This window comes from Colobus angolensis, unplaced genomic scaffold (genome assembly GCF_000951035.1).
Source record: "Colobus angolensis palliatus isolate OR3802 unplaced genomic scaffold, Cang.pa_1.0 Scaffold18, whole genome shotgun sequence".
Taxonomy (NCBI): Eukaryota; Metazoa; Chordata; class Mammalia; order Primates; family Cercopithecidae; genus Colobus; species Colobus angolensis.
The window spans coordinates 7461537-7473988 of record NW_012114932.1 but is presented as its reverse complement, the minus strand read 5'-3'; the positions used below and the strand labels follow the sequence as shown (position 1 = coordinate 7473988).

General features: G+C 43.7%; 1 protein-coding gene across 2 annotated transcripts in view; it reads right to left on the bottom strand.

Moving 5' to 3' along the window:
* LAMA3 (laminin, alpha 3) overlaps positions 1–12452 on the bottom strand; it is an 83447-nt gene that overhangs the window by 62170 nt on the left and 8825 nt on the right. For both annotated transcript variants that reach the window (XM_011939253.1, XM_011939254.1), the window contains exons 3-5: positions 12103–12212; positions 9325–9405; positions 4003–4109 (exon numbers count right to left, since the gene is read on the bottom strand). In XM_011939253.1, coding sequence (XP_011794643.1) covers positions 4003–4109; positions 9325–9405; positions 12103–12212 — 298 coding nt within the window. The remainder of the gene's footprint in view (positions 1–4002; positions 4110–9324; positions 9406–12102; positions 12213–12452) is intronic.

Genomic DNA, 12452 nt, shown 5'->3' with positions numbered 1-12452 from the left:
GAGCAACTTTAAGCATTTACAGTGTGCCAGAGCCCCATGCTAGCTGCTGGAAATACAAAGATATCAAGACAAAATCCCTGCTGCTCTGTGACTTAACAGTCCCATAAAACACGAGGGCAGACAAGTTACAAAACAGTGTGACAGATGTGGTGATAGCGATGGGCATACAATGTCAGTGGGCCCATGCCACCAGCTACAGCACATATAAGCTGAGTGTGTGTGTGTGTGTGTGTGTGTGTGTGTGTGTGTGTGTGTGTATTTTTTTTGGCTGGAGAGGATGGGGGGAGTCTCACTCTGTTATCCAGGTTAGACCACAGTGGCGCGATATCGGCTCACTGCAATCTCTGCCTCCCAGATTCAACCGATTCTCCTGCCTCAGCCTCCCGAGTAGCTGGGACCGCAGGCACACACCACCACACCTGGCTACTTTTTGTGGTTTTAGTAGAGACAGAGTTTCACCATATTGGCCAGGCTGGATAAGCTGAGTTTTGAGGTTCTCAGCTACAGTGAAACCTGCTGGTCAACCCTGGGCATTCTTGACCCCTTCCACGTGTACTCTTTTCCCCATGCCATGCCTTCTGACATTGACATGTCCTCTCACTTCCCCCTGAACAAACTGTCTACCTTCACAACAGCAAAACTCTATGCTTAACATTTTCCTGGACAAGCTGCAAGAGGCTTTCACATCTGTTATTCTCACCAGCCAATAATATTCCACACTTTGTTGTATATACAGACATTTTAAGCCACATTTACTTTTAATTGTGAAAACTGATATAAATTAATTATGGAAAATATGGGGAAGTCAGGAAAATGAGATAAAAGCATCATCCTTGGCCGGGCACGGTGGCTCAAGCCTGTAATCCCAGCACTTTGGGAGGCCAAGACGGGCGGATCACGAGGTCAGGACATCGAGACCATCCTGGCTAACACGGTGAAACCCCATCTCTATTAAAAAAATACAAAAAAAACTAGCCGGGCGAGGTGGCGGGCGCCTGTAGTCCCAGCTACTTGGGAGGCTGAGGCAGGAGAATGGCGTAAACCCGGGAGGTGGAGCTTGCCGTGAGCTGAGATCCGGCCACTGCACTCCAGCCTGGGCAACAGAGTGGGAAAAAAAAAAAAAGCATCATCCTTGATCTTGCCACACAAAGACAATGTTCCCTTTATAAACATTTGTATACATTTTAATTTATTATATATATCATAATGGGTTCCATTTTTTAAAAAAACCTTACTCGCTTTTTTTTTTTTTTTTTGAGACAGAGTTTCGCTCTTGTCGCCCAAGCTGGAGTGCAGTGGTGCTATCTCAGCTCACTGCAACCTCTGCCTCCTGGGTTCAAGCGATTCTCCTGCCTCAGCCTCCCGAGTAGCTGGGATTACAGGCATCTGCCACCATACCTGGCTAATTTTTGTATTTTTAATAGAGATGGGGTTTCCCCATGTTGGCCAGGCTGGTCTCAAACTCCTGACCTCAGGTGATCCACCCACCTCAGCCTCCCAAAGTGCTGGGATTGCAGGCGTGAGCCACCATGCTCGGCCATTCGCTCTCATACGTACATATTGTGATATTTCTATTTCCTCAGTTAGTCTGTAAATGACTTCTGGCCAGCAAGCATGGTCTTGTTTCCTTGACAATTTTCAATAGCACCCTGAATAGTTTAAGGGGAATTAGGCTTCTCTGGATGATTGATTTATTAGTGAAATTTTCCCAACAAGCTTGCATTTTGACCACCAAGGAATATGTCCATTATTAGTTGAAGAAAAAAATAAAAATAAAAACAACAACAACAAAACTCTAACGGGAATAAGCAAGTCTCATACAAGAGCATTTTCTTCCATTTTGGGAACAAACAGTTACTCTCCTCATTTCAGGTTGCTGATTTTTGTTACTGGTGTGGGGGAAATGAGGGCTGCAGAGGCATTAGTCTGGTGAATACGCTGCAAGTGATGTTGAAGCTTCTTGAATACCTCCAGTGACAGGAGAAATTGCCTCCTTTTAAAGCAATCTGTTTCATCTTTAAACATTTGACATTTCTTCCTTAGAATGATTTAAAATAGAGCTCCCTCTTGCTTCTACTCTTTGCTCTAAGTTCTGTCCCTCATGTCTCAGAGAACAAGACCAACCCTTTCCCACACGCCAGCCTGACACACATGTCCTTTCCAGCTCTTCCTTTCACTGCCCTGGCCAATCCTTCCTCATATGACACAGTTCCACATCCCTTCAGAGTCTCACTCTCTTTCCGAACAACTATAGCTCTTCTATTGTCTTCTAAAGACGTCACTAACTCTCACGTGAGGACTTACATGACCAGGGTGCCACGGACCCTGGCTTTAGACACCGGAACTCAGTGAAAACAGTGCGAGCTATCTTTGGGGCCGCACCACACTCTAACCTACCCTGCACTGACTGCTGATGACAACCTTAAGCCTTTTTACACCTCCTGCTACTAAGCCAGTTACCACTTATCACATAGCTAAACATTTATTTATTTTTTCCACTCAACTATAGGACCACACCTTTATCCTTAACATCATTTTGTCTGGTTGAATTGGCTCATCATTCCAGACTGTTGAGGCCCTTTTGAATTCTGAATGTGTCATGGGAGGCACTTACTATTGGAGAAGACCAGGGAATTTCACCCCAAAATATGGCACCCTGGTAGGCTGATTATTTAAAATTGAAGGCCCCTGGAGACCAGCAGATGCCGGAAAAAAACTTTACTCTGATACCCACTTATCTTCCCAACATCCAGACTTGCCAAAAATGAAAACAAACTACTTCTTGTTTCTTCCATGAGTTTTCATGAACTCAACTCATATTTCAGGGAGAAAGACTGAAATCTGTCAACACACCTGGACAGACTCTTGTCACAAACCATTGTCTGTTCTGTGGGCCCAAAAGATTTTGTCCCAGGCCTCACCGTATGTTCTCTGAGTCCACTGAGTCAGTCTAAAAATCATTTACCATTACCCTTAAAATCATCCACATTTCCACATCTCTTTCCCCTAAGAAGAAGGGTATGTAAGCATCCACACCCCACTGGGTTATTGGGTAATCATTGTCCTGCAATTCTCTTGTGTTACACGCATTAAAATAAAATTGTGTATGCCTTTTCTCCTATTAATCTGCCTTTTGTCTGCTGATTTTCTGCAAACCTTCTGCAGGTGAGGGGGAAGTTTTCCCTTGGTCCCTTTACTGTTCTTCCCAACTTTGTGTCATCTGATAAATGGGTAGGCATGCTTTCCATATTTCCATCCAAATAAAAAATGTGGAGCCAAGGATGAAGTCCTGAGGCATGACAATAAATACCCCATTCTAGACTGGCATTAATCCATTTACTCTGCATTCCTTTGGGAATAGTCACTTGACCAGCTGGAATCCACACATCCAGGGTTTAGTTCTTCAACTTGTCCGTAAGTAGAAGATGAAAGATTTTATCTAAGTGTTTGGTGTTACACTACATCAATAGCATTTTCCTGATGAATCCTATTAATATTCTGTCAAAGAAGGAAGAGGATAGTCTTCCTTTTTGGTCCAAGTTGCTCCTAATAAACCCATACTAACTCCTGCTAATTATCTTTTTCTTGATGTATAAAATCCACCCCAATCACCCACCCACATCCCAGAACATGTACTGCTGTAAGATAAAGAGTATTTCAATTTCTTAAGACACACACAGGAAAGCTGACGTGACAATAGTCCTACAATATCAAAGGGAGATCTCAGCAAAATCGCCAAAGTAGGATCTGAAGTTATTTTGGTTATGATCAGGTAAGTTTTCAAAACAATTCACTTTTTTTTAAGAAAAAGTGCATTGAAACAGGTTATTCACCAAAGCTGAAAATACTATTTAAGCATTCCCAGGGTTGTCAAAACCAGGGGACAACTTGCTGGCTGGAATTGTGTATTATGCATCCTGAAAATGTGTGCTTGGGTTCTGAGGCTGTTAAGTTGTACCAGCTTTATAAATGCAAATTAGCAGGGGTGTGGGTCAACCTTACCTCCAGTCAGGGGATCACAACTGCCCAGCTGGCCATTGCTGTTACAACTGCATGGTTGGCAGCTACCTCCGAATTTCTGGGGATTCCCAAAATATCCTGGTGCACACCTACACAAAATGTAGAGAGGAGGAGAAACACCCAAATAACTCATCGTTTATCCCAACCAATTTTCTCAATCTCTAGCTCTGTGTTTGGGATATTGTAACCCATTGGGAGGAAGACTGACATAGATCTGCAAGAATGAGTATTTCTCGATACAGAGATATTTACCCTTGAATTGTCTCACAGAAATAAACTTGAAGTAAGATCCATATAATTTCTAATTTTTTGGATGAGGGAAGACTTTCTTAATATTTTTCCTTCCTTCCTTCCTTCCTTGGATGAGGGAAGACTTTCCTAACCTCCCTCCCTACCTTCCTTCCTTCCTTCCTTCCTTCCTTCCTTCCTTCCTTCCTTTCTTCCTTCCTTCCTTGGATGAGGGAAGACTTTCCTAACCTACCTACCTTCCTTCCTTCCTTCCTTCGATGAGGGAAGACTTTCCTAACCTCCCTCCCTCCCTCCCTCCCTCCCTCCCTTCCTTCCCTCCTTCCTTCCTTCCTTCCTTCCTTCCTTCCTTCCTTCCTTCCTCTCTTTCTCTGTTGCCCAGGCTGGAGTGCAGTGGCATGATCATACCTCACTGCAACCTCGAGCTTCTGGACTCAAGTGATCCTTCTGCCTCAGCCTCCCAAAAAACTGAGACTACAGGCACATGCCACCATTTCTGGCTAATTTTTTAATTTTTAGTAGGGATGAGGTCTTCCTATGTTGCCCAGACTGGTCTTGAACTCCTGGGCTCAAGCGATCCTTCTGCCTCAGCCTCCCAAAAAACTGGAACTACAGGTGCGTGCCACCATGCCTGGCTAATTTTTTAATTTTCAGCAGAGATAAGGTCTTGCTATGTTGCCCAGACTGGTCTTGAACTCCTGGGCTCAAGTGATCCTCCCGCCTCAGCTCCTAAAGTGCTGGGATTACAGGCACGAATCACTGCACCTGACCTGCACTATGTAAAGTCTGCATAATTCATATTTGCACTAATTGCTGCCGTGCTATATATAATGATTCTTAAACAACTGAGAACAGTTACAGCTGCTACGTTTGGCCCTGAGCCTTTGTTCTTCTAGGTAGTATAGTAATGAGAACTCATTCCTGATTTACTAGTTTAAAGATCACATTTCCTTGATTCTTAGACTGTTTAAAAAAAAAGTCAAATAAGCACACGTTAATTTTCCTGGAGTTGGGGTGTCAATTACAATATTTCCATTAACAAAGTTCCACTCCCCATCCAGTCACCTGCAAATTGTCATTAAACTGATGTGAGGTGTCTTATCATCAGTGGACTTGATAGACTCAAGGAAATAGGGTATTTACCTCATTTCCCAAAATGTAAGCACTGCATCAAAAAAAATTAGGCAATTCCAACACACGTTACCATGTACTTCCAATATACTTCACCAATGTATTACCATGGATACACTGGTGATATAATGTAAAGGATCAGAAAGATCTGGCTGGACGCCTGTCTCCACCACTTACAAATGTGATCTTAGGCTGTTGCTGTAACCCTCTGTGCTTCAGTTTCTTTACCGGTCCCCCCACAGCCCCCATGAAAATATAAGCTCCATGAAGACACAGAGTTTTGGGCTGTTTTGCTCACTGATATATCCTTAGCACCTCGCACATATTCATTCATTTGCTGAATGAATAAATGAGTGGACTAATAATACCTATTTTGCTCAATGAATATAAGAGATCATGTAATAAAGAATCTAGCATAATGTTTGCACATAAGAGACTCTCAAGTGTAGCTATCGGTATAAGACATGACAAAATATTCATCTTCTAATTGGCATCATTTGAAATTATTACAAGATAGCAGAAGGCCCATGTACCCCCTAATAATCAAGAAGGTAACTAGGCTGAAGTGCTTATCTAAGTCTACTAAGCAGGGTGGTCATACACTAATAATAGGGCTTTACTTTGTGACTGGCTTGGTATTCTACCTAACAGATCATACTATGCAGAAGCTCTGTGTTCTAGAATACTTTATTTTTGATGTCTTTCTTACCTACATCTAAACTTCCCACGTAATAGATGCATAATTACAAAGTACCTTATATTTAAATCACAGAAATATTCAGGAAGTTCGATTCTACTTCTTGCAAACCATTACTCACTGGTCACGAGAAATAACTGGTTCTCTTATTCTCAATTTATGGTAGTGGCTAAACACAAAGGACTGAAGTAAAACTTCCTGATTTCACGAATGACACTGGTACAACAAATAAAGAGCAGAGAACTGGCTTGTCATCTGTGGCCCTGTTTGGCTGAGGGAGAAGAGGGGGTAAAAGTGTGTATGGGCTGGGAAGCCTTTGCTAAACCTTCCCCCTGGCTGACTGCTCTGGTTTCTATCCAGCTAGTCTCCTGCATAATCTATATTCCTACTTTTCACCCTTGACTGTCCTTGTATCTATCATTGTGTAGTTAATCGTGAGTGCCAGGAATGATGTCTGGGTGCTGTGTCTAACAAATGAAAAATGTTGACATCAAAATGGCATTTACCCGTGAAAAAGCTTCAAAAAAATTTTTAAAGAAATAGCTTGTTTTCTTGAGACATCAAATATAACAAACATCAGCTGAGAGAAGTACTGTTAATTAAAAATTTTGCCTGCCAAATGGATGTCTCACCGAGCCAGTTGCTGTTTAATACTTCATTGTTTGTGAAGAGCCATAAAGAGGATGAAATTAGGACGCCCCTCCCAGGTGTTGGTCCCCTGTGGCTTTTAAATCTCAGAGCCTAGAATCCCTTCCCACCACCCACATCCTTCCCTTCTCGCTGGTTGGATGCACCTCCTAATTGCATCTCAACTTAGCCCAGTTCTCCTATCTCTCGCTATTTTAATGGCATGTTTTGATGTCTGTCCACCACTGGACTGGAAAGCCCTTGAGGATGCTGTCTGTGCTGTTTGCTACTGTGCCTTCAGTACTTAGCACTGTGCCAGACATATATATATATATATATATACTAGGACCTCCATACATTTTTCATTGAAAGAATACATGAATAAGTGTGAGGCAAGTGTGAGAAATACTCCTTTTGCTGAAATGGAAAATGGAAAACAGAAGAACCTTCCATTACCATCTTTTGGCATAGAACTGGGCTCCTTAGCTGCTGCTCGGTGTCCCCAGTCTAAGGCAGTCCCCACATCCTACACGTGGCAAGCGTCTTCCAGCCCTGGGGCTTTCCTGCCTTGCTTGCCCAACCTAACCTGCCCTCCACCTCCATCTTCTGGCTCCACTGGGTTCTAGTCACTCCTTGGACCTGCCGAAGTCCTACCTTATCCATAAACATTTCAGATAATCCCAATCTAGGGTGGTTATGCCTTACTTGAAATCTGGTTGAATTCATTTTCTGGTTAAAAAAAATTAGTCAAACTCTTTTAAAGTTTAAACAAAACAATGTAAATTAAAATGATATGCCATTTTGCTCTGTCAAATTGGCTTTTTTTTTTTTTTTTCTGTTACCCAGGCTGGAGTGCAGTGGTGTGATCATAGCAGCCTCAAACTCCTGGGCTCAAGTGGTTCTCCTACCTCAGCATCCCAAGTAGCTGGGACCACAGGCACACACTATCACACTTGGATAATTCAAAAACAAATTATGGAGATGAGGTCTGTCTATGCTGCCCAGGTTGGTCTCTAACCCCTGGATCACATGAAATAATCTTCCCACCTTGGCCTCCCAATGTGCTGGAATTACAGGTATGAGCCACCATGCTTGGTCCTAACTGGCAAATATTTAAAATATTGATCCTTTCCAATATCCATTGGGGTAGGTAGTCACTCATTCTATTTTGCTGCTAGTAAGAATATAAACTTTTCTGGAGGTCAATTTTGCAAAAAGTATTAAAAGCGTGGAAAACCTATCCTCTGACCCAAGGAATCCACTTCTACAATTATACCTTGAGGATATGCATACGCAAATATTCAGCTGCAAGGATTTAATTTTAGCGTTGCTCTAAATGGAGAACAGTCAAAGGATCTCCAAGACCAAGAGTAGGGGATTATGGAAACCCAGCGGAAATTTTTGGTCACTGATGTGATGTTATCAGTGAATACTTATTGATATGGAAAGATATTACTAACATAGATAAGAAAACAAGTCAAAACAGAAAGTGAAACACGAATCTACTTTTTTTTTAAGTTCACGCATTTAGAAATGATCTGTAGAAACATACAGCCAGCTTTTTAACAGTGGCTTTCTGCAGACAAAATGATTATGAATAGGATTGTATGTGAACGCGTTTGAGTGCACAAGGCTAGGTAGGGGTGTGTGGGGGGGGCTCACTGGTTCTCTGCTCACTTGTATTTCATCATTTTATAATAAATATGTATTGATTTTATGAGAAAGTTATTTTTAATTTTAAAATATGTCAACCATATGATTCACTTTTCATACTGTTATTTTTCCAACTACGTGTGTGCTGTCTTCCCAGCTAGTTTATAAGTATCTTTTATAACTTTCTCAATACTTGGCAGTGTCCTATGCATAGTCGCTAATCATGACAATTCTCCGTGAATAACTAAAACTTGGTTCTGTGGCCCTTTGTCATTAATTTTACACTTTCCATTCCACAACATTTATTATTTTGTTTCACAGACATTACTGAACACCTATTATGTGAACAGTAACATGCTTGGAACCAGGGATTCCGAAATAAACAAGACACAGATTGTCCTAAAAGTGTTCAAAATATAGTGTGGGGATACAGGTGTGTGTGTGTGTGTGTGTGTGTGTGTGTGTGTGTGTGTGTGTGGGGCTATCTAGGCTAGGGCTGTGGATATGTGTGTGTATGGAAGACTATAGAAAGTTGTACATGTGTACAGGTAAGTAGGGATATGTTGGGGGCAGGTGTATGTGGAGATACGTGGAAGGGACATGAAGAAATGGGGGTATGCAGAGATCATTGTAGAGGAGGGGTAGGTAGGGAGGTGTGGGGGGTTGAGGTACACAGGGGTGCATGTTGGGGGGATGTAGGTAAAGCTATGTGTGGGTGAGTGTATGTGTTGTGCCTCATTCTCAGTTTTCTGAAATGTACAAAGCAGGACAGAGAATGATGTTAATGATTTATTAGGTGAGCAGTCTTGTATTTTTCCCAAGAGACCTTTTCCAGGCCTCAGTCAAACTCCCAGCCCCACCCCTAGCTCTGCGCCAGTGCCTGGCAGCGCCCCACCCACAGCCCTCCCCGCCCCCTCTGCAGGTTGAGCGGGGAGGGGCTCCCACCTCACCTTTCACACTGTGTTCCTGTGTACCCAGCTTTGCAGGAGCACCGCACGTCTCCCCCGTTCACCACACAGCCGGTGGCAAACCTTGAAAGAAGACAGAAAAAGGCCCCATTAAAAACACAGATCGATAGGATTTATGCTCGTTATTTTTTACCACAAAGGACTGGCTTGCATTAAGTGAACACTGAAACCCAGGGTCTGGTTACTTTTTGTGTGAAGAAAATTTTGCCCATCAAGACTTGGAGAGATAATGATGAATGATCTCAGCTGACACTGGGCAATTTTGGTGAATAAGGACTGAAGGCATTTATTTGTTCCTTGGGGAAGAGCATTTTTCCCCTTAAGACAGAGCAGAGTAACTCCCTTCGGAAGAGATGATTACAACAGCATTTTTCCAGGAATAACAAGGAAGGAGTAAAACAAGTCTAGGCAGAAAAAAGAACAGAGTTCTGATTCTTTAAAAAAACAAATGTTCTCCTTGTTGATTCTAGTTCTTCTCTATCAGACACATTGCCTTCTGGGAAGAAAAGTCAGTGGGGAGGCCAAGCCCTGGAGCCCCCTAAAGACGCACAGAGGACACTCACCTGCCTCGGCATTTCTGTGGGCACAATCATCGCTGATTCTTGCTTTTTTTTCAAACCAAGTTGTGGAATTTTGATCCCTTCTCTTTTAGCTCTAAAGTGGTGATATTTTACACTTGATCTTAGCCAAAAGGCTGAGAGGCAATAAGTGATGATATTTTAGAAGCAGCTTTACACACACACACACACACACACACAAAGAGACCATGAAAAAACCCTGTTGCCTTGCGAAGTATCTCCATCTGCCACTGGACATGACACTGATGCCATCTGAGGGAATATTACTCCATTCGCTGGGAAGAGAACGCCGATTTAGGAAGCCTCTGAAGGCCCAGTTAGACATTAGTCAGCACCAGTAACATTGCGGGAAGGAGAAGTAGATAAAAATCGAGTTTTACTGATACATCCAAGGACCTACGTGTTACTTCAACTGCATGGAAGCTGGAAGCTGACCTTGATGCTACTATGCTTTGCAAACGAAAATGAAAAACTTTTTCCAAGCACCCCAGTGGAAATCTTGCTGCTTTCTACTTTTGCCAGCTTCTCTTCAAACAAGTCTGGGCAAGGTCAAGTGATTGATTGTTTGACAAATAAAGCTGCAGGATGGGGCAGGCTTCACGAGTATCAAACACATAGACAGCAAAGCAGGGCGCATTCCAAATCGGTCTCTCCAGAGAAGCCACACTTGGCACATGACTTCTGGCGGCGTGAGGACTTGGCCCATGTGTCTGTTAAGGGCTGATACAGGCCTGCTTTTGTGATCCACACTTGTTTCTGAGTCTATGCACGAGTGAGACGTTCTCAGTGTCTTGATTTTCAAACCAACTCTTGCTTCACTTAGTTTGTTACATTAGTCTTTGCTTGGGCCCGCAGTGAACCCTTTGTGATGAGCAAGGATATGACAAGGTGCCACACCTAAGGAGAGAGGGGGTTACCTCGGAAACACAGCGGAGGCTTCCTACCTATGTAGTCTATTGGTCACGTTGGAGCCTGAATGACAGCTCAGATCACTCAGTGGCTCAGAACTGTCCCATCGCACTGCGGATAAGATCCAGATGCTTGACCGCAGCCTGCAGGGTTCTGCGGAATCTGGGTCCTAGCTGTTCCACCAACCTCACCTCCGGCCCTCTCTCTTCACACTACACTTCTGCCACTCCTGCCTTCTCACTGCCCTTGAACACATGGTCACAGGCCTTTTCCTTCTGCTTCATCCTTGCCTGGGAGCCTCATGGCCAAAATACTGCCATGGCTTCCTCTATCCAACTTCAGGCCTCCTTGGCCACCCCTCTAAAGCAGCCACTCCCTCACTGTCAATGACACAACCTATTGCAGAAAATGTCATCTGTATCTCCAATTATACTTCTTATTGATAAGTGTGTGTGTTTACTGAGCGTGATGACTCCCACCCTTTCTCTCCCTCTCTGCCACACTCTAGGTCAAGCCCCAGGAGAACAGGGACTGCCTCTGTCTTCTTCCAGTTTCCCCGTCACATAGAGAGGGTTGAGGCCTGGCCCTGTCATGGGTGCTGGAGAAGTAGCTGCTTAGCCACTGAATGAACATTAAAAGAAAAGAGGGAAGGGAAAAGCCTGGAAGGATGCAACTTGGAAAGGCAGTTTCTGTTTGTTTTCTAATTTTTTTTTTAAGATGGAGTCTCCTCTGTTGCCCAGGCTGGAGTGCAGTGGTACAATCTCGGCTCACTGCAGCCTCCGCCTCCCGGGTTCAAGCGATCCTCCTGCCTCAGCCTCCCGAGTAGTTGGGATTACAAGCTAATTTTTGTATTTTAATTGAGACGGGGTTTCACCATGTTGGCCAGGCTGGTCTTGAACTCTTCATCTCAAGTGATCCATCTTCCTTGGCCTCCTAAAGCGCTGGAATTACAAGCATAAGCCACCGCACCCAGCCTATTCATTTGTTTTCTTGTATGTCGTGTTCATTTTAATATCACAGCTTTCTTGAGATACAATTCACATACCATGCAATTCATCATGTAAACTGTACAATTCAGTGGCTTGTAGTATATTCACAGAGTTGTACAACCATCACCACAATCAATCTGAAAATATTTTCATCCCTTCAAAAAGAAATCCCAGACCCTGTGGCAATCACTTCCCATTCTCCCCACCTGCTCTCCCACCCCTAGTCCTAGGCAGCCACCAAATGACTTTGGGTCCCTGTAGGTTATGTCAAGCTGCTACGGTACCTGTTGGTGTGAGGACACGGGCAGGCCCTGCAGGATCCGTGGACGGCGTTGCCATAGTAGCCCTCCTGGCAGCGTTCACAGTGCTCCCCCGCGGTGTTGTGCTGACAGTTCTAGGGACAGGTGAACAGCACAATTCACAGCAGCCAGTACAGTCCCTACTTCTGAGATCACTGTAATCTTACTTAGTCACACGACTAGAACTCAAGTCCTCTGACTTTCAGTGATACAGCTCCTCTAACCAGGTATTTTCCCCGTCCCTCGAATCATTGCTGGTGTTAGAAAAGAGGGGTAAGTGCCCTTCCCTCAGTGACGCGGTGCTTAACATTGGCAGCGTGACATAGTGGGGACAA